Here is an 18314-nt window from a genome sequence, read left to right as displayed (position 1 = left end):
TAGGGCTACAGGAAATGTGAATGAAAATCAAGCAATGTTTCGAAATGAAAATAAACAGAATAGACTTCACTTCACACTGATAACAATTTACGCTCTGTGGGTATAGTGAAGAGCTTTGGTTGGAGTAGGCATTCAATTTAATCATACTTAATACAACACTTGTTTGATTTTTTTTATTTACCCATTCCTTATGGTAAACCATTGAATACAGTACAGCATGACTTGTGTGTAAACATCAGGTACAGCATGTGCCATGAACATGTCACATGAACATGCACCTTGCATTAAAATGTGTTTTTGCTGATTGGATTGCAATCGGATAGTGCTTGACCACATGAGTACATGTTCACCTGCTTTGAAAGCAGTCAAAAGTCCATCCAATAGTGCAGCTTCACACATTTTTTGTTTATTTATTTTGTCAACCACACAAATGAGAGGAGGGTGTAAGAAGGAAGGAGAACAAAAACAAGTTGGACAGACAGATCGGATCTCAATTCAATCTCAGTGTGGACACTGGAGACATATTCGTACCAGGTCGAATTTAATCAGGTTAGATATCTAGATACGATCCGGATACGAGATCCATTTTAATGCAAGCTGTTAATGAGGTCAGCTATTCTTGTATCTGTTGAACAAAGAGTGAGTCTGGAACCGATGATGTGAATACACGACTAAGAACACACAGCAATGCTTGTGGCCCTGTGAGGCTGTAAGGCCAGGTACACAAGGGAAAGCAAAATTGTTGAATGGATGAAAAATGGGAAAATCTTTTCTTAACATTCTAGATTCCTAAAACACGTCATACTAAATATGTTTTGGCCTGAGGCTAATGTCAGAACAAAAGTTGAAAATCAAAATGATGATGATCTCTCTCTATAAAGTTTTGATCCTTATCAGGCTCAACTTTACCTTGTCAGACTTTGCTTTTATCTGTCTAATACAGGAAGCACAAATAGACAAGTGAGAAAGAAGGTATGTGCAAGAGAGTTAGAAATTAGACTGAAAATGAACATTTTATTTCATGTATATTATGTGGTTAGAATGTTATGTGAGCGTTAAGCTCAAATAAAGACGAGGAAATACCAAATGTGGACGTATCAGCATCTTGTTGATTCAGCACTTCACTTTCAGCAATTAGAAAGGCCATTATGATGAAAAAAAACATAGCATAGCTGTTTGTTCATATACAAAATGGCATTAGTACACAATAAACACAATATTTAATGAAATATTTTCAAGACACGGACACATTATTAGCTACTGGATTTATTGATGATTTCCTTTTCTATTCTTTTTTCATTTCTTCAGCAGACTAGAGGGGAGGTTGATCGAGGCACAGGACAGCTGATGCAGGCAGTACATGATGCTATTTGTAGGCAATAAACAACTGAGCGGGGGCAGAGTTCACGCATCATCTAATTTCCTTATCTTACCATTGTACTGTATTTCTCCATCTCTGAGGAGCAGGTGGAAGCGGTTTGCTTAAAATAACTGCCTGACAACAAACTGAATTAAGCTGTGTTCTCTGTAAATGCCACATTGCCCTTGAATACACTGCGCAGTGCTGAATGTTGACATCACTGCAGAATCTCGGCTGCCAGGGCCTAGTACCTGTAAGGAAAAGCTTTTGCCCTGTTTTTGATTTTGAAGTTTTGTCTTATGCATTGGTCAGTAAAATCCATTGCATCCTTATGACTTAGAATGACTAAAGCAAATTACTGTTTTCTTTATTTTTAAGTATGTAGTTCTCTTTAAAATGAGGCCACTGGAGATATTTGTGTGCAGTAGATAACACACCACACACAGAAATGTTGAATGTATTCCCTTGTACAGCTCTGTTTCTGCTCTGTCAAATCAATGCCAGATTACTAGTCACTCATTTATGTATTTGAATTGCAAGATTATTTTTGTCTGATATTTATCCAATACCAGCTTTGTCTTTCCTCTGCTCCTGTACAGGTTTTGGCCAATTTTATCATTTTCCTGTGTGGCAACATGGCGGGGGCGTACCACAAGCACCTAATGGAGTTGGCACTTAAACAGACTTATCAGGACACCTGCAACTGCATCAAATCCCCAATTAAACTGGAGTTTGAGAAGAGACAACAGGTAAAGTGGTGTCAATAAGTCCTAATAACCAGTGAGCAGTGAAAGTCAGGCAAGCAGTGAGTGACTGAGTACATGTGGCAGAGTTGATGGCGATGATGATGAAAATGATGGGGAGTGAGCATGAGGAATGGATTATGAAAGATGAATGGGGTGAGTGTAGCAGTGAGGATATTGATGATTATCCTCACTGTTACAGTAAATGAATTAAAACAACATTATGGCACACCCAGGACTTGGAGAATGACATTTAATCCAGTGCAAAATAGCTGATAGTCATCCAGAAAGGGTTTTTGTTGCACTCTCCAGTTATTGTTGAAATGTTTTTTTTCATCTACCTGTTAATGCTTCGCTTGACTGAAACTGTTTCTGTCCTCACTGCAACTTAATGCATCTTGATAGCTAATTCTTTGTTCATCAGTGTAGGTGTGTGTCTCATACACTGTGCCGAATTTGGGTTAAACATTCACTCTTCAGCCATTTGCTATTCGGCTCCTGGCTGTGCTTTACCTAAAATGTGTGAGTCATGCAATCCATTCTGCTCTGCCTATAACTCCATGCCTGACTCCATTGGTTTGGATTGGGAAGGAGTCCACAGAGGATTCATGTCAGCAGTTGTGTTTTACAGAGTGTGGTAATCGTTAATGACCTCAGTTAGCGTGATGATTATGTTGAGTCCCTGGAGCCTACTTCTAAATTCTTCACAGCAAAAGCTCTTTAGGATCCTCTGGCCAAAGTCTTTGCACTTGAGTACCAAGATATAATACTATATGTAACTGCAATGTTTAAGGTGCCCGACAACATTTGTTAAATGTGCTGTTGCTCACATACAGTATCTTAAACAGTGGATTTAAAAAAAATCTATGATAGTGCTTTATTGTTACATGACTAAAGGGGGCATCTCCTGTTTGCCTTGTCCTACTGTGCACAATTGGGAAAGACAAAGTAACATATTAGTTACTGTCCCACTGAATCTGTCATTCAACGTAAGTCTGTTGGGTTCTTTTTCTAATAACACATTTCTTTGCTTACTCATTTTCATAATCCACCTGAAATTCTAAAAACCTATTTGAATGCACTTGCAACCAACCAGCAACATTGTATGCTTATCTGTGTATTTGTACTCTTCTCCACATGCTGTGTGTAAAGTAATAACAGGTGAGTACAATTAACACAGGTGAATTTGGTGGTGCTGCATACGAGCAACGTGGCTTCCTATGAGAAATTAGCAAGGTGTTGATTAAAGCTTACTGCTGTGCGAGCCTGGGATGGAGCTAGCTTTTCACTGCAGCTGCTGCAGTTGTAGCTTTTGGGTATGTCAGATGAGGGTGAATCCAGCTGTTGTTGTGAAAGGCCAGGCTTGGGGTGGGGCTGGTTACCCCTATGGTGAATCCAGCTTGTGTTGTTCAACTACCATGAGTGAAGCTGAAAATGCCTTGGGTGGAGCTTTTTGCAAAAGCCCTGGAGTGCTACTGCTGCCTGCGACAGATGGTAGTAACTGTGCAGAGACACATGTCTCTGGGGCGCTCATAATATATGCCGTTTGCTGCATGCTTTTATCCAAAGTGCCCTGCAGTACAGTGAGTGCATACATTTTCGGTATGAGTGGTCCAAGGGGGACTGTGTGAATTCATCGTAAGCCCAAAGCTGGCAGTGTTTGTTAGCAGGCACCATGAACCCTCTGAGCCTCAGCAGCAATGCATGGAGATGATCAGAAGTGCAGAAAGCTTCAAGTTGGAGGTGACATTGGCTTAATCAAGTGTTTTCTCCAATCTTGAACTTGTCTTCACCATGGGAGGAATTTTATTTGCTTAATAAGGGCCAGGTTGGCTTAGAGTAATACCTACAGTAGCCTTGGAGAAACAGAGAGATGGTTAAGGTACCACTAAATAAGTGAAATGTGGGGAGGTGAATAACAGTGCAGCCTGTATTCTGGTGGCTGGCAATGGAATAATAAGCACTGTAAAACTGTCAACCTGACACCATGCAGTGCCCAATTAACCTTCAATTAGCATTTGAAGCTTTCATTGAGTTATAATGATGACAGCTTTTTGTCTCCTCATGTCATCAAAGGTTAATGCTTTAGAATTAGATTAGGACTGAATTCAATTAAATATCCATTTGCTGAAAATGTAAAACTTTTTCAGTGACAGGATCCCTAGTTATTATACTTTGATAACGTAAATATTCAAACTTTGGATCTGAACGCTTTGTTCTTGCATTTGCATTACTTGTAATTGCACATAACTTTTGGTCACGCCACTGATAAACTAAGTGATTCTTAGGGGTGATGAAGCAGTGAATCCTCGTGAGAAAATACTCTGAAGCTAAAACAAATAAACTGTTATTTATCTTTTTGCATTAGATTTGCTGTAATGTTGTTTGATTACAGCACAACACACGATCACATACATTTAAGTCATTGTTGATGAAAAATGACACACTTTCCTGAAATCCATGAAACCTTATATTCCTTACAAATGCTGATTGTTTTAAAGGGTGATTATCTGCTTATTTTCCTTGATTTTTCTAACCATCCCTGTACTACAGCTTCTTCTCTCTTTGTGTTATCAGGAGCGTCTCCTGTTGTCTCTGCTGCCAGCGCACATTGCCCGGGTGATGAAAGCTGAGATCATCCAGAGACTGAAGGGTCCAAATTTTGGCCAGATTGAGAACACAAACAATTTTCACAATCTCTATGTCCAGAGACACACGAATGTCAGGCACGTTTTTATATATTTGTAATCATCACTTATGTGAGCGGGGAGTACGGTACTGTGCTTGTAAGGCACATATGTGACACATACTGTGTATATGTCCCGAGAGTGCAGATTTACATATGGAGCAATGCACATTTAATTTTTTGTTTTGTTTTGTTTTGGAAGCTACAGTTAGTCCTGGAAAACTTACAAAGCCATTGTAGTTTACTGATTAATATATGTTTTTTCATCTTTAGTATACTGTATGCTGATATAGTGGGATTCACACGGCTGGCCAGTGACTGCTCACCTGGAGAGCTGGTGCACATGCTGAATGAGCTGTTTGGCAAATTTGATCAAATTGCCAAGGTAAACATTTCATTAATGGACTTCATCACATCCTAACAAAGTGTTAATTTTGCGTTTCCATTGATGCAAAATAATAAAACTCATGTTACTCATTTTTCTGACTGTCACATCTTGTGAATCATCTCGCTAAATGCTTAACAATTATGAACCAGCTTTTGGTGATGTGTCTTGCATTTATTTTGGGCAAATACCTGTTCAAAAATAAATTATCTTCTTTCACACATATATTTGTGGTGCAAAAACAACACAGTTTGTAGTGCACATGTTAACTATGAATGGTAATCATACCGTATCAGGTTTTAATATCAGCTTCTGCGCAAAAGCTTGTTTCTTCACTTCAGTTTTCACTGATGTTCAGTGGACAAATTGATCATGAAAACTATAGATTTTTTATGTACAAGATTTCTTCCCTCAGATGGTTGTTATGTAATTCATTTAAAATCTGCCTGCACTGTCTGTCAATGGGACTTCTATATGACTGTGTTGAGCCTGTGTTCTGACCTTTTTATACACAGGAAAATGAATGTATGCGGATCAAAATCCTTGGGGACTGCTACTACTGTGTGTCTGGCCTGCCGGAGTCTCTTCCGAACCATGCTAAGAACTGTGTGAAAATGGGTCTAGACATGTGCGAGGCCATCAAGTAAGTGCCAGTTACAAAACAGTGCTGCTAAAAAAGACTGTCACAATACGCTGTCTTAATTGATCATATAAGGATCTAACTCTGAAGTATTAATGTTGGGTAGAATTTTGGCATCACTGATGTCAAAATATGTTCAAATAGCTGACCTGAAAATAAATGGATGTAAACAAATGCACAAACATGCACAGCAGGTCATCATACCGCGACTACCTCTTGCTCTCAAGAGTCTTATTACACTTTTAGGTGGAAATTTTAGGTGCCACTTTTAACTCCCTGCATTTATTGTTCAGATGTACCTTTTAACAAGGTGCTTTTTTAACTACATGTATTGAAACAACCGTAGTGACAAGCTCTCTCTAGCCATTAGTTCAGATGTAGAGACTTTTTCTTGATTGCCAATTTAGCTGCTTTAAATGTTTGGTGGTAATGTGTGAGGTCCTCGCTCACCTCAAGGGTTCAGTCTATTAATAGAGAGAGAAAGACTGCAAATTGCAAAGTTTGACTGAGGAAAAATTTAAATCAGGATTAGCATATGTGTTAACAAAGTTGGTTTAGTCTGCACACTTGAAAATTGCTGTGGCAGGATTTTATCTCTCCCTTATTAATGTTAGTGTTTCAATACTCTGCATACGCCATCTGCATACAAGCATTTCCTCTCTTTTTTAATAAGATATATGGAATGGTGGATCCACATTTAAGAGCTGCTTTTTGATGCATGACAGGAAAGTGCGAGATGCCACAGGGGTTGACATCAACATGCGTGTTGGCGTGCATTCTGGGAATGTCCTGTGTGGTGTGATTGGACTCCAGAAATGGCAGTACGATGTTTGGTCACATGATGTCACGCTGGCCAATCATATGGAGGCAGGAGGTGTACCAGGGTGAGTGAGCTGGAAGTAAAAGAGAAGCATGTGTTCCTTTTTGCATAAGGTAACATTGCATTCAGATTGTCACACGTCCTTGCTGAAGGATACCAGAAGAATTTCCATATCAATTTTTTCTATTTATAGAAGCTGTTCATTGATTGAACTGTTCATTTCCAGGCGAGTCCACATCACCTCAGTGACACTGGAGCACCTAAATGGTGCCTATAAGGTGGAAGATGGGGATGGACAAGAAAGAGACCCCTACCTGAAGGAACATGGAGTCATCACTTTTCTGGTCGTCAACCCAAAGGTACTGTAGCACATGCATCACATACAATAGAATAAATATTGGACGTTGAATAAAATGCAAGGAAATTTCTCTATTTCCATGTTTGTCCAGGTGGAGCGTCGGAGCCCACAGCATCATTATCGCCCTAGACACACTCTATACGGAGCAAAGATGAGAGCCTCAGTCAGGATGACCCGCTATCTGGAGTCCTGGGGAGCAGCCAAGCCCTTTGCCAACCTGCACCACAGAGACAGCATGACAAATGAGAATGGGAAGATCAACACTGCTGTGTGTAATGTTTGCTACACATATGTTGTGATTTAAGTGGTGGGGGAAGTTCAGCTTCAGCTTGTAACCCATTTCTCTCCTCTTCCTCCGTGTCTAGGATGTGCCGATGGGGCAGTATCACTTCCACAGGACATCAGAAAGGCAAGCTGCTCATTTTACAGCTCCAGCACAGTTTTCCTTGGCAGGATTATCCCAGTCCCTTAACAGTACAGAGACAGACGACAAGATGTTTAATAAGACTAGACTTCTGCTAGAGGCTTTGATGTGTATGTAATAAAACGATATTATGTCTCTTTTTCATCTTGCTACCCATTGAAGGACAAAGTCTCAGAAGAAACGGTTTGAGGAGGAACTTAACGAGAGGATGATTAGAACCTTTGATGGGATAAATTCACAAAAGTAAGGGTCATTTAAAAAAAACGACACATTAATAATTTAAGTATATACAAGAAGTTTTGAAAATTGTGATCGTGATAAGATGTGCTCTCTTCTAAAACTGATGAAACATGGCAATGTTAAAGCAAATTATGGCATGTACTGTATCTTCTTTAATGTATTGGAAATTGCATTGAATGCCTGCCTCTCCATATCCCTATTGAACATTCTGAGCAAATACATGAACTTGAATCTTCGTTTTTTTTTTTTAGTATAAACACATCTAATTTAATTTCAACAGTGCCTGTATTCTCCTTTTTTATCTGATCTCTATTATGTCTTTATGCTCCCAGACAGTGGCTCAAGTCCGAGGACATCCAAAGAATATCATTATTCTTTCACAATAAATCCCTGGAGAAGGAGGTAAGAGGCAGCACAAGTACATTGGCATCGTGCAACCCTCAGTGGGTATATTGGAATGGTTATTTCAAAGAGGATTGCACAACATATTGTTACTGCTTGTTCTCTTGTCTACACTTAGCTTACCCTCAAATCTTGTAAATTACAGGGAGACTTGTGGTGTCTGAGTGCACAGTTGAGGAGTGTTTGAAGTAACTTTAATATCAGTTTTAAAAGCCTGTTGTTGAAACTTGACCTTTTTTTTTTATCCTTTCAGTACAGAGCAACAACCTTGCCGGCCTTCAAATACTATGTCACCTGCGCCTGTTTGATCTTTTTCTGCATCTTTATTGTGCAGATTCTCGTCCTTCCAAAGTATGTGTGCTTTATTTCACGCTATTATAGGAGTAGAATTACTGTTAACATAGGAATTTACTCTGTGCTCTGTGTTACTGTGGAAAATGTCACGTATATTAATTTCTTATTACAATATACATTGCTAAACTAAATGTGGCTCATGTCTCCCTGCCTTGATAAGTAATTTTGAGATGAGAGACATTTTGAGACAAGATGTTTTGCAAAATGACATTAAACTTAATTAAAACTTGATTTAAACTTGATGACATATTGCATTTTTTAGGACAACTGTCTTGGGAATATCCTTTGGAATGGCTTTTCTTATCCTTTCTATGATCCTCTTCATATGTTTCATTGGACACTTCCTGGTGAGTAAATCAATTTACTGCAAACATCATTGTTTTAGAAGTCAAGTGTCCTTTGATATCAAAAGCTGTATTTAACCAGGATGCGCCTGCTCTCTAATGGTATACTTGGTTTGCTTAATGTTTGTCCTAATGCCATGAGTGGTACATGAGTTGTCCAAGTGCCCCTCTGGTCAGCTTTACAGCCCATTAAGTACCCTTGTTGTTAGCCTAAGTGTCCCTGAATCCTGACCCCTCGCATGAAGCAGCGCCCTTCTTCATGTCCCCCTGCCCCCCAGAGAGCCTGTGCACACCACTGCTTTGGTACGTGCTTCTTTTGTTTCTGGGCAACATAGAGATGCATAGCTCTATTAGTAAAATTTCTTTCTATATTTTTTTTGTCTTAATCTTTGTAGTGGAGACGATTGTTTACCCACATAGCAAACACACTGTGCTGTACAACAGTCTCTACTGGATATTGTGAATTTGGGTGTTACAGCATATTTAATACGTTTGTATTATAAGTTATTTGGAAAAGGCTGAGTTAATTTTGTTATGTGTGGTTAAAAAATAGATCTAACAATCCGACAACAGCGCTCTTTTGAAAGAGCAGGCAGTCATTTCTGTGATATTGCAGGCTTCAAACGCTACTTCATCTCTCTTCTGCGATGCTCAACGATACATGTCAAGTAAAAATAAATGAAAGACCAGAAAAAAAAAGAGAATGAGGCGACATGAAACAAAGAAATGACTTTTAAAACATTAAGGGTGCTACAAAATTCCATAAGCCGCAGGCCGATACAAGCTATTCCACCCAACGTCTGATCTTTGGTTCTTTGCAAGTGAGAATCTGCTGCTTGGCACTGAACTGTGCTCCCCAAGGATATTGCCCAAGGCTCAAAAACAAAACACAGCACTTTATAGTGAATGTTGACAAGCCTCCTGCTGCCTTTTATCAACATATTTGGTATTGCTGGGTCTTTGCTTTAGTTCATGTCATTGTCTACTTTTTGTGGAATTTTCAAGACAGCCAACACAGTTTATTCTAGAGCTCCTGTGTAATAATTCAGAATCAACCTGGAGTTCATGGATCCTTTGTGAATAGGAACATTACACTCTGTAATTGAGCATGTATTATGCATGTATGTTCCTTGGCACAGTGTTGTAGACGAGTGTCTTTCATTTTCAGGAGCACATTCAGTTCATTTACCCCAGCCTCATGTCATAAACATAAACAATGAAACGATTCCTTAATCCCCAGTATACAATGTTAAGACAAGCTAGGTATGAATATATGTCAATATGTCAAGTAACATGAAATTTTCAGTGCAACTCAAATCTTGAAATTTTTCCCTTAAAATCCTAAATGAGGAAAGTATAATGTCAAAATCAATCCTGTTGGATTTGTTGGAGGCTGATTTGAGATCCGAACAATATTTATCATACATAGCTTCCTCTCCTGCTATAACTTTGGATGGCATTTGAATATCAGACAGCTGTAACCAGGCAGTCAGTTGAATTTTCACAGTTGCAGCAAAACAACACCAGCAGGCTTCAGTGTGCATGTATTTATTTTCTCCAGTCACAAAATAAGACATTGACCCACATAGCACTTCGTGTAGAAGCTGTCACTGTTTAGGCTAGAATGATGGTGGGAACCTGAGAAAGGTCAAAGATGGTTGTTTGATGAACTGATTTGCACATTCTGCTGGCTCTATGACTGTATAACTTGACATCTCCAACTTAAATCAACTCTAGCTGATTCTTTTAATACATATGTATCATTCAAGTCATACATATTATTGTGTTTTTACCTGAGGGTCTAGAGATGAAACTGTGTGCAAACGCCTTGTTTTTAAAACAAAATGATATGTCCCACTAGCTCTACATTTCTGGTAATCCACTGGTGCATACTACAGTCTGCCATGCTCCCTTTATTGAATTGAAATGTACATCCCTGAGCTCTTCAAATGTCACATCCACTCAGTCCTCAGTGATGCTCGTGTATTGCTGAGATGATGAAGCAAATGATTTGGGCTTTCACTGTCGTTGTCTCTCAATGAAACACATTCAGCTGAAGACAACGCTGCAAAGAGGAAAAAGCAATTGACTAACATGGAAGATCACATTTTTGCAACATTGGAAACTTCGTATTTAAACATGTTAATGTCCTAATGTTATTGTGTGTTGCCTGTCAGGTCTTATTGCTGGGTTTAAATGAAGCGTGTGATTGCACAGTGTGTACTGCTCTTAAAAACAGCTCAGTTAAAATGATTTGATTAGTGAAGCAGGAGCTGGAAGTTAGTTTTAATGATTATCATTTCCGTTTGAATGGTTTGTTGGAGGATATATTTTGCTTACAATGTTTTATACATGATGGAAACACTTGTCGTGGTCATTTTATAGTGCTGTTATTGTATGTAGTTTGAACTATATTGCAGCACGCCCCATTAATTTGATAAGACCCTGCTTTTCATAATTGTATGTCTCTTGAACTTGTTGATTGGCACTCCTGAGGCAATGAGGCGTTAGTAATCGGTGCTTCAGTGGGTGAATTTCTCATGTATTGTGTAATTTATTTCATAGTAACTGTCCTTACTCAACAGGAATAATTAAGCTACTATTTATGTGTCTGTTCATATGAACATGAATGTTGCTCACTTACTTTAATTAGTGCATGTGCTTGTGTTCCTTGGTGCTTCTTCTGTGTGTGTTTGAATCTGTCCGCGACCTTTCATACCTCAGCTCCTGAAGTCCTCCTCTGTACTTCGGCTCATACTTTCTGTTATTTTTGTGTCATGTTGTGTGTACGTGTTCCTGCAGCACTGCAGTAAAAGCGCCTCCACTTCTTGGATGTGGCTGCTGAGGTCATCAGTCATTATTGCCAACAAGCCATGGCCCCGCATCACTCTCACCATGACAACCACAGCTCTAATACTCATAATGGCAGTCTTCAACATGGTAAGCTTTTATGCGCAGGTCCTGCAGTAAGGGGGGACGGGGGGAATTGAAACCAATTGGGCTTCACTTGGAATGAAGTATCACAGCCCTTCAGATGACATCCCCTTGTTTGCTACTACAGTGTAATTAGAAGATAATGGAATGCAGAATGTTGTCACAATAAATGTATAAATTAATTAACTGGCCCCTAGTGATGTAAAAGAATAGGAAACAGGGATGTTTAGATTTTTTGCAAGATTGTATTCATAATCATCGAACAAATGCACATTAATATGCAGTTAACAAGTTCAGGGACTGTGGACGCATTAGCATTTTCATGTAGTATATATCTCCATTTCTTTAGTATTTTAAGCCTGGATACTTCCTCAAACAGTCAACTACAGAAAAATATCTTTGCATTCTTTTGCCAAGCAGTACGTCAGTCGGCTTTTTCAAACATGAAGATTATGTTTTCCCTGCATAACCGTGGCACCACCATTTGGATGTAGTGATAAAGGAACACTGCATTTAACATTTTTAACATTTTATTTTGCTCTATCAATTTTCAGATTTGTCTGTTTAGTTCAGTATAGAGAAAAAAGACAGAAATAAAAAGGCTCGGTTAAAGGTGAAATGGTTGCCTGAGGCTTGTGGGGAAGTTACATGATAAAGCACGGTGTCACGACCCTGGTTTAGACCTTCACACAAATCGATTCCAGAGATTATAATCTTGTTTTGCGCCTGACGTGGGTCAGTTGCTCTGGGCGGATGAACCAAATTAACTTGGATTTGCTGAGCAGGGCAGCCAATCCGAATCTTATCCTGTAGGTTCACTTTAAAGGACATTATTGAATGGTTGTCACTATTGGCCTCTTATCTAACAAGACTCTATTTTCATCCTGCAAGTACAATGTAAACTTGTTTGTCTTTTCACATGCTGACGTGCAGGGCACACAGACAGGGAAAGTGTGTTTGTAATTTGCATGTGAATGGTGTGGTTTGTTTTCTGTGGTGGACTTGGATGGAAATATTATTTTTAGCAGTGCCCAAAAATGAGACTAACCCTTCATTTCTGTTGACTTTGTGTTTTCCTCTAGTTCTTTTTGGAAGACAATTTGTTGCCTCCTGTTCCTGTTTACAATTCATCAAATGAAACACTGTTTTACCCTAATGGACAACTAATGGCCTTCACAGGCAAAAACAATTTCTACCTTCCTGTAAGTGGAGAGAAATATTATTATTCTCATGATTCTCTATAAATTTGTTATTGTCTTACTGACTTTTGAATAAATCAATCATTCTGTCTGTCTGTGTTTGTCCGTCCAGTATTTAATTTACAGTTGCATACTGGGCCTCATCTCTTGCTCGGTGTTCCTGAGGATAAACTACGAGCTGAAGATGATTATCATGCTGACAGCTGTGGTGGTTTACAACGTCATTATTCTACAAACACATGCCTCTCTGCTGGATGAATATAGTCGATTTCTGTACAAGACTGAAAGCCTGGACAGGTAGGTGTGCAGTGTCAAACAGATGCTGTTCAAGAGCGTGAAAGAGGGATGTAGAGTCAAGAAAGGAAAGAAGAAGAAAAGAACAGGAAGTTAGGTGAGATCTGCTATTAATCTGGTGATATTCCGAGTAAAAAACCCATAGTGATATTAAGAGAAAGAAGGAGAGTAAGGCAGTCTGCCTTGAGGTCTTCCTCCAGTCAGTTGAATCAAAATAGCTCTAAATGGGGCCACCCATGGGGCGTCCTTTGCAGGTGCCAGAACCACTTCAGTATCATATTATCTACAAGCCTTAAATTCTCTTTCAACAGTTCTACTCAGAGCCCCTATAGAGAAAACATGGCGTATAGGTACGGTGGATACTCAGGTATTGGACTGTGGCATGTGAATAAAGAAGAAGATGATGATAAGCGACATGTACCACCATACATGCAACACTATTATCTTACACCATAGTGTAATACACAAAACATCTTGTTTACCTCTTGCTTTTCTCTTACATTATACCTAATGAGGAGACTCTTACTTATTTGTTTGTTAATGGATATTTTGTTAAGACAACGTTAAGCCATTTATTGAGATTTTGAGTTTTACTGCTGATAGTGATGCTTGACCAAACATTGAGCTCACTTCGAGCAGATATTACATGCCTTCCATGTGTTGCATCAGCACAGAAGGCTATCATCACTGAATCTGCAAGGCTATGGTAAATAATATAGCGTTCTAAAAATTAATAATTTTGAAGAGACTCAGTAGCTAAGTGTCTAGCTCGTAGAGTCTGCTTACAAACCCTGCATGCAGCTGATCTGAAGGTACAGCGTAGTCTTTCCTGCTCATGACAGTTCATTGTAAATACAACAGCTGCCGTGGAGGCTGAAATTAATTTAGGCTGCAAATGTACTTTTGCCCTTAAGGGAATTCCTATTCTGGAGTCTGATGAGAAACCTGCACCTTTGCTTGTTGAATTAGCCACCAAACAAATAGTCACAGAGGAAAGTACATCACTAACATCGGTTTGCAGGCTGGATGGCTAATTATCTGCTCAGCTGCAGCACGTGAAACAGCATGTCAACTTAACTGCAAACTTCACTGCGCTCCAGTTAGATGCAGCTGTGGTTCTTACTCTTCAGTACCATTAACAACAGCTGCTGTCACTCAAACACAGACAACGACAGGCTCCTCGGTCTGCTGAGACGAAGAGTAGCATATCTGAAATGTCCCCAAATACACTTTTTCTTCTTTTCAGTGACAGAACAGTAGTAATAATACATTTAAAAACACATTGCATTATTTTCCACTACTAAAAAAGGGATGACTAAATGGGATTTCAGTTGGACAAAGATATTAGACCAAGTGCAAGTTTCTGCTTCCTACATCTTGCTAACAGCTTGGTAATCATCCGTCTTAGTGGACAGAACAGAAATACACCAGCTGGCCACAAAGTTGCCTTCTCTCATCTGTGATTAAACATGGACCAAGGGAAGTTTATGGTCATTAGTTCTAGCACTGTCATTCATCCACACGAGCCCAACTGTGCTCTATTCATCATTTCATTTCATATTCCACACCACATTCTCACAACCTGCTGTCAGTACTGAAGCAGCACTAGACTAATCTATGTCTGTGCTGGGTACACAGAGACAGCATTGTAATCAGTCTCACCTGACACTGGGTAGGACAGCAGAAAATAGTATGTCCCAAAATATTGGGTTGATGCTTGTCTTCAAAACGCACTCAAGGAAGTTCTACCCTCCTGCTCTTCTCTGTTTGTGTGATACTGCACAGCTCACTGTACTGTTGTGATGACATCGTCTACAGACAGATGCTGGAGTTGCTCCATACAATAATTGAATAAGTTTTTGGACACTGTGACAGCAGGCATTGTGGTTTTGAAAAATGAGATTTTCTCATTCATTGCTGGAAGTAGCATTTGGACGTAATATCCAAAACAGAAGTTCTTGGAACCCACAGCGTCAGCCGCTAATATTAGACAAACACCGGATGCTCAGTTAATCCATTCGAGCCTTACCGGTGTGATTTCCAGCAGAGGAATGGAATTGTCTTTTTGGTTATTGACTTTCCTATCCAAAGCAATTTAAATAGCATAATGTGATTCTTAAGGAGTTTCCTCCTAAGTCAGTAAATTTCACACAGCTTCGATCAGCAGTAATGGAAAATGGTGAAGTGATTAGTGTAGAATTGTTGACAAACTAAAAAAGCGTCGGTTATATATGCAGCTGGAAAAAAGCAAAATGATATCATACTTTCCTGTTTGGGTGCTTTCCATCTGCTGATTGTCTTCATGTGAAAGCGTCTGCCCTCAGTCATTGCCATTGATTCTGTGTAAAGAATTGATTAGATAATGAACCAGGCGAGAGCAGAACTTGCAGGCTGTTTTCTCAGTCGTCTGCCGAGCGCTGCCCTAGATAAGAATAAGAGTCCATTAATATGCAAAGTGTTCTTGCTGAAATTAGGATGCAACAGTCCTGTTTGAGTCTTATCACACGTTCAGAACTTCAATAGGGACAACCAGGCTTCACTGCCATGAAGAAAACAGTTTGATTATAGATTTAAATATCATGATAGGTGTTTTTTTTATTTCTTTTCAGCTTTGTCTCTTTGACACTATATTTTGGGCTTTGTGTGTGTACATGGACACACAACAGCTGTGGCTTGATTGGTTGCCTAATTCTGCCTTGGACAGGTGTCCTATTTTTAGTGTTAGGATGGTGGAAACGAGAGTTTGCAGTGTATTTATAGTGCTGAATGTTTGCAGATCATGAACACTATCTGGTTGTTTCATTGCCTCTTGAAAACGTCCCTTGTGAATGAAGGCACCTCTGAGCAGGGAAGCCCGGCCACTGGAATGCAAATAGTAAACAAGCTCTTGTCACAGCAAAGCAGAAGTGACAGTCTTAACCGAGTGACAGCTTGGAATGAAATGGTCTGCTAACCAATCATGTGACACAGGTCACAGACTACTGATTGCAACCTGATTTTTTTAATTAAATGTTCTTTCTCTCATCTCTCTGTCTTTTATTTTTTTACTCCCTCCTTTTCTTTTATCTTTTGTGTTTTGTCAATGTTTATCTCTCCCATTATCTTTTTCTGTCTTCTCTCTGTCGACACACACATTCTTCCCTTTTTCTCTGCCCTTCAAGACCAGGAGTGCTCAAAGACCTGAAGACTATGGGCTCTATCTCCCTCTTTATTTTCTTCATCACTCTGCTTGTGCTTGCCAGACAGGTAAGTCCTCACTGTAATAGTTTGAATGACGTTATCGTCTGTCTTGTGCTTTGCTCTTACATCAGCATCACCCCTTGCATTCTTTAGTCTTTTCACCAAGCATTTGCTGTTTTATTACCTACTAAAAGTTATTTTGTCATGTGTTCTCTTATTTTCTGTAAGTGTGGAATGCCTGTAGTCCTATGTGCTTTGTTCTTTCTCACTGCTAACTTAGTCTGTTGGCCTGTGAAAGGTGTGGACTGCTCATGCTCTCACATCCCTCATGTTGAGGGATTCCATGATCCTGTGGTCCCTTTAACCTCTCATGATCTCCCACGCATGAACACAATTGAGTTTGATGTACTGCCTGACCATGCTAGAGGCAATGCATTGCAGGGTCAGCGAGTTTTTTTTTTTCTGCACCACTTACAGGGTTGCTTATGATTTTTAAGGTAAATGCAGACAAATTGGACTCCAGTGTTTCTATCTCTTTCTATATATACATATACAGGGGGAAATAGCTGCTCCCATGCATTCTCTAGATGGAAATCCACTCTGCACAGCTGATAAACTCAGTAGAAACAGCAAAGCTTTTCAGCCGCTGTGCCACACTGCATCTTGAGACTAGTTTGTCTGGCCTCCCTTCAGCTACTCTGGGCCAATGATTTACATCTGAAGTTACTCAAGTGGAGATTTAGTAGCCAGGAGGTGCAGGGACCAGAGGCTGGTCATTCTGGAGAGTTATGTACTTCTTAGTGTGGCTATTTTAGGGTTATGCTACACTGCAGGGTCCTTACTGTTCTTGGTAGTGATCCAGAACTGGGGCACTACTTTGCTCTGGAGACTCCAGTACAGTCCGCTAACACCAACTGCATGTATTTAAAGTAACAGTAATCTGCCCAGTGTAAGACCCTTTACATCTTGATTACACAAATATTTACAGTTTTACTCTAAGCTAATGGTAACATGCAGGAGATAACCCAGTCCATGCAGTCAGTGACCAAGTATGCACGCATGTGAACGTGTATGCACGCTCTGTTTTTACGGTTTATAATAGACTTGAATGTTAGATGAAGTCGCTGCACCCTGTCAGTGAGAGAAGACATGGGCAGAGTAATATTTCTGTTTTATGTCAGAGCTTATCATTAAATTGGATACGGCTGATCCCCTGAGCCCTACTGTGCACTCAAATAATAGCATGGCTGCTTCACACTTTTTGTTTTCCCCCTGTGAGGACTGAACTGCGTCCTCAAAAAGCACACTGACTGTATGGGTGGATGTACAGGTGTGGGCAAAAGCACCACCTTTTACTACATGCTTGCTGTTCCACCACTTGACCAATGCTACACCCACAAATACATTAATTGGACATTTCAAGTGTGGTGACATTACAGGGAAACTTGTTTGGCATCACAGTATATTGAACATATGTGCGCTATGCATTATTTCAATTTAAATAGGGTTATTTTCCACAACTGTAGATGAATACTTGAGGCCTACTGTGTCACAAAAATGGCAGAAAATGTGATATTCTTTCTGCGTATTTTAAGCACTGCTGGATTTTGATATACAGGCACAAATCTAGACAGAATTATTAAGCAGATTGACTCTGAGTGGATAATAAATGCATTTGCAGAAGACAAATTACTGATGTCCTCAGCTCATTGAAAATGTTTAACTGTAAAACAGCAAAACTAACACATGCCATTAATTAATATCTACTCAGTCTCCCACACACTGCTCTGTTTTTGGACCACACACTGCTTTTTCCTCTTTCTCTGTAACAAGTAATTATATATTTCTAACATCAAATCATATCACTTTCTCTGCTTTTTCCATCAGATCGTCTTACAAACATGTTTCTGCTTGGTTGGTGGCTTTATCCAATCAGTTCATCTTGTACTGC

At 39.6% G+C, this 18314-nt stretch overlaps 1 protein-coding gene across 1 annotated transcript in view; it reads left to right on the top strand.

Annotated features, from left to right (window-relative positions):
* The window catches only part of adcy2a (adenylate cyclase 2a), a 56038-nt gene that overhangs the window by 32875 nt on the left and 4849 nt on the right, over positions 1-18314 (top strand). Inside the window, exons 4-19 of the mRNA XM_041942339.1 lie at positions 1960-2109; positions 4681-4829; positions 5063-5174; positions 5690-5817; positions 6540-6698; positions 6861-6993; positions 7084-7260; positions 7358-7401; positions 7579-7659; positions 7989-8058; positions 8312-8409; positions 8675-8759; positions 11559-11696; positions 12773-12892; positions 13002-13186; positions 16345-16429. Coding sequence (XP_041798273.1) covers positions 1960-2109; positions 4681-4829; positions 5063-5174; positions 5690-5817; positions 6540-6698; positions 6861-6993; positions 7084-7260; positions 7358-7401; positions 7579-7659; positions 7989-8058; positions 8312-8409; positions 8675-8759; positions 11559-11696; positions 12773-12892; positions 13002-13186; positions 16345-16429 — 1914 coding nt within the window. The remainder of the gene's footprint in view (positions 1-1959; positions 2110-4680; positions 4830-5062; positions 5175-5689; positions 5818-6539; positions 6699-6860; positions 6994-7083; positions 7261-7357; positions 7402-7578; positions 7660-7988; positions 8059-8311; positions 8410-8674; positions 8760-11558; positions 11697-12772; positions 12893-13001; positions 13187-16344; positions 16430-18314) is intronic.

This window comes from Chelmon rostratus, chromosome 8, assembly GCF_017976325.1.
Source record: "Chelmon rostratus isolate fCheRos1 chromosome 8, fCheRos1.pri, whole genome shotgun sequence".
Lineage (NCBI taxonomy): Eukaryota > Metazoa > Chordata > Actinopteri > Chaetodontiformes > Chaetodontidae > Chelmon > Chelmon rostratus.
Note: the sequence above shows the minus strand (reverse complement) of the source record. Positions and strands in the feature narration are given on the sequence as shown.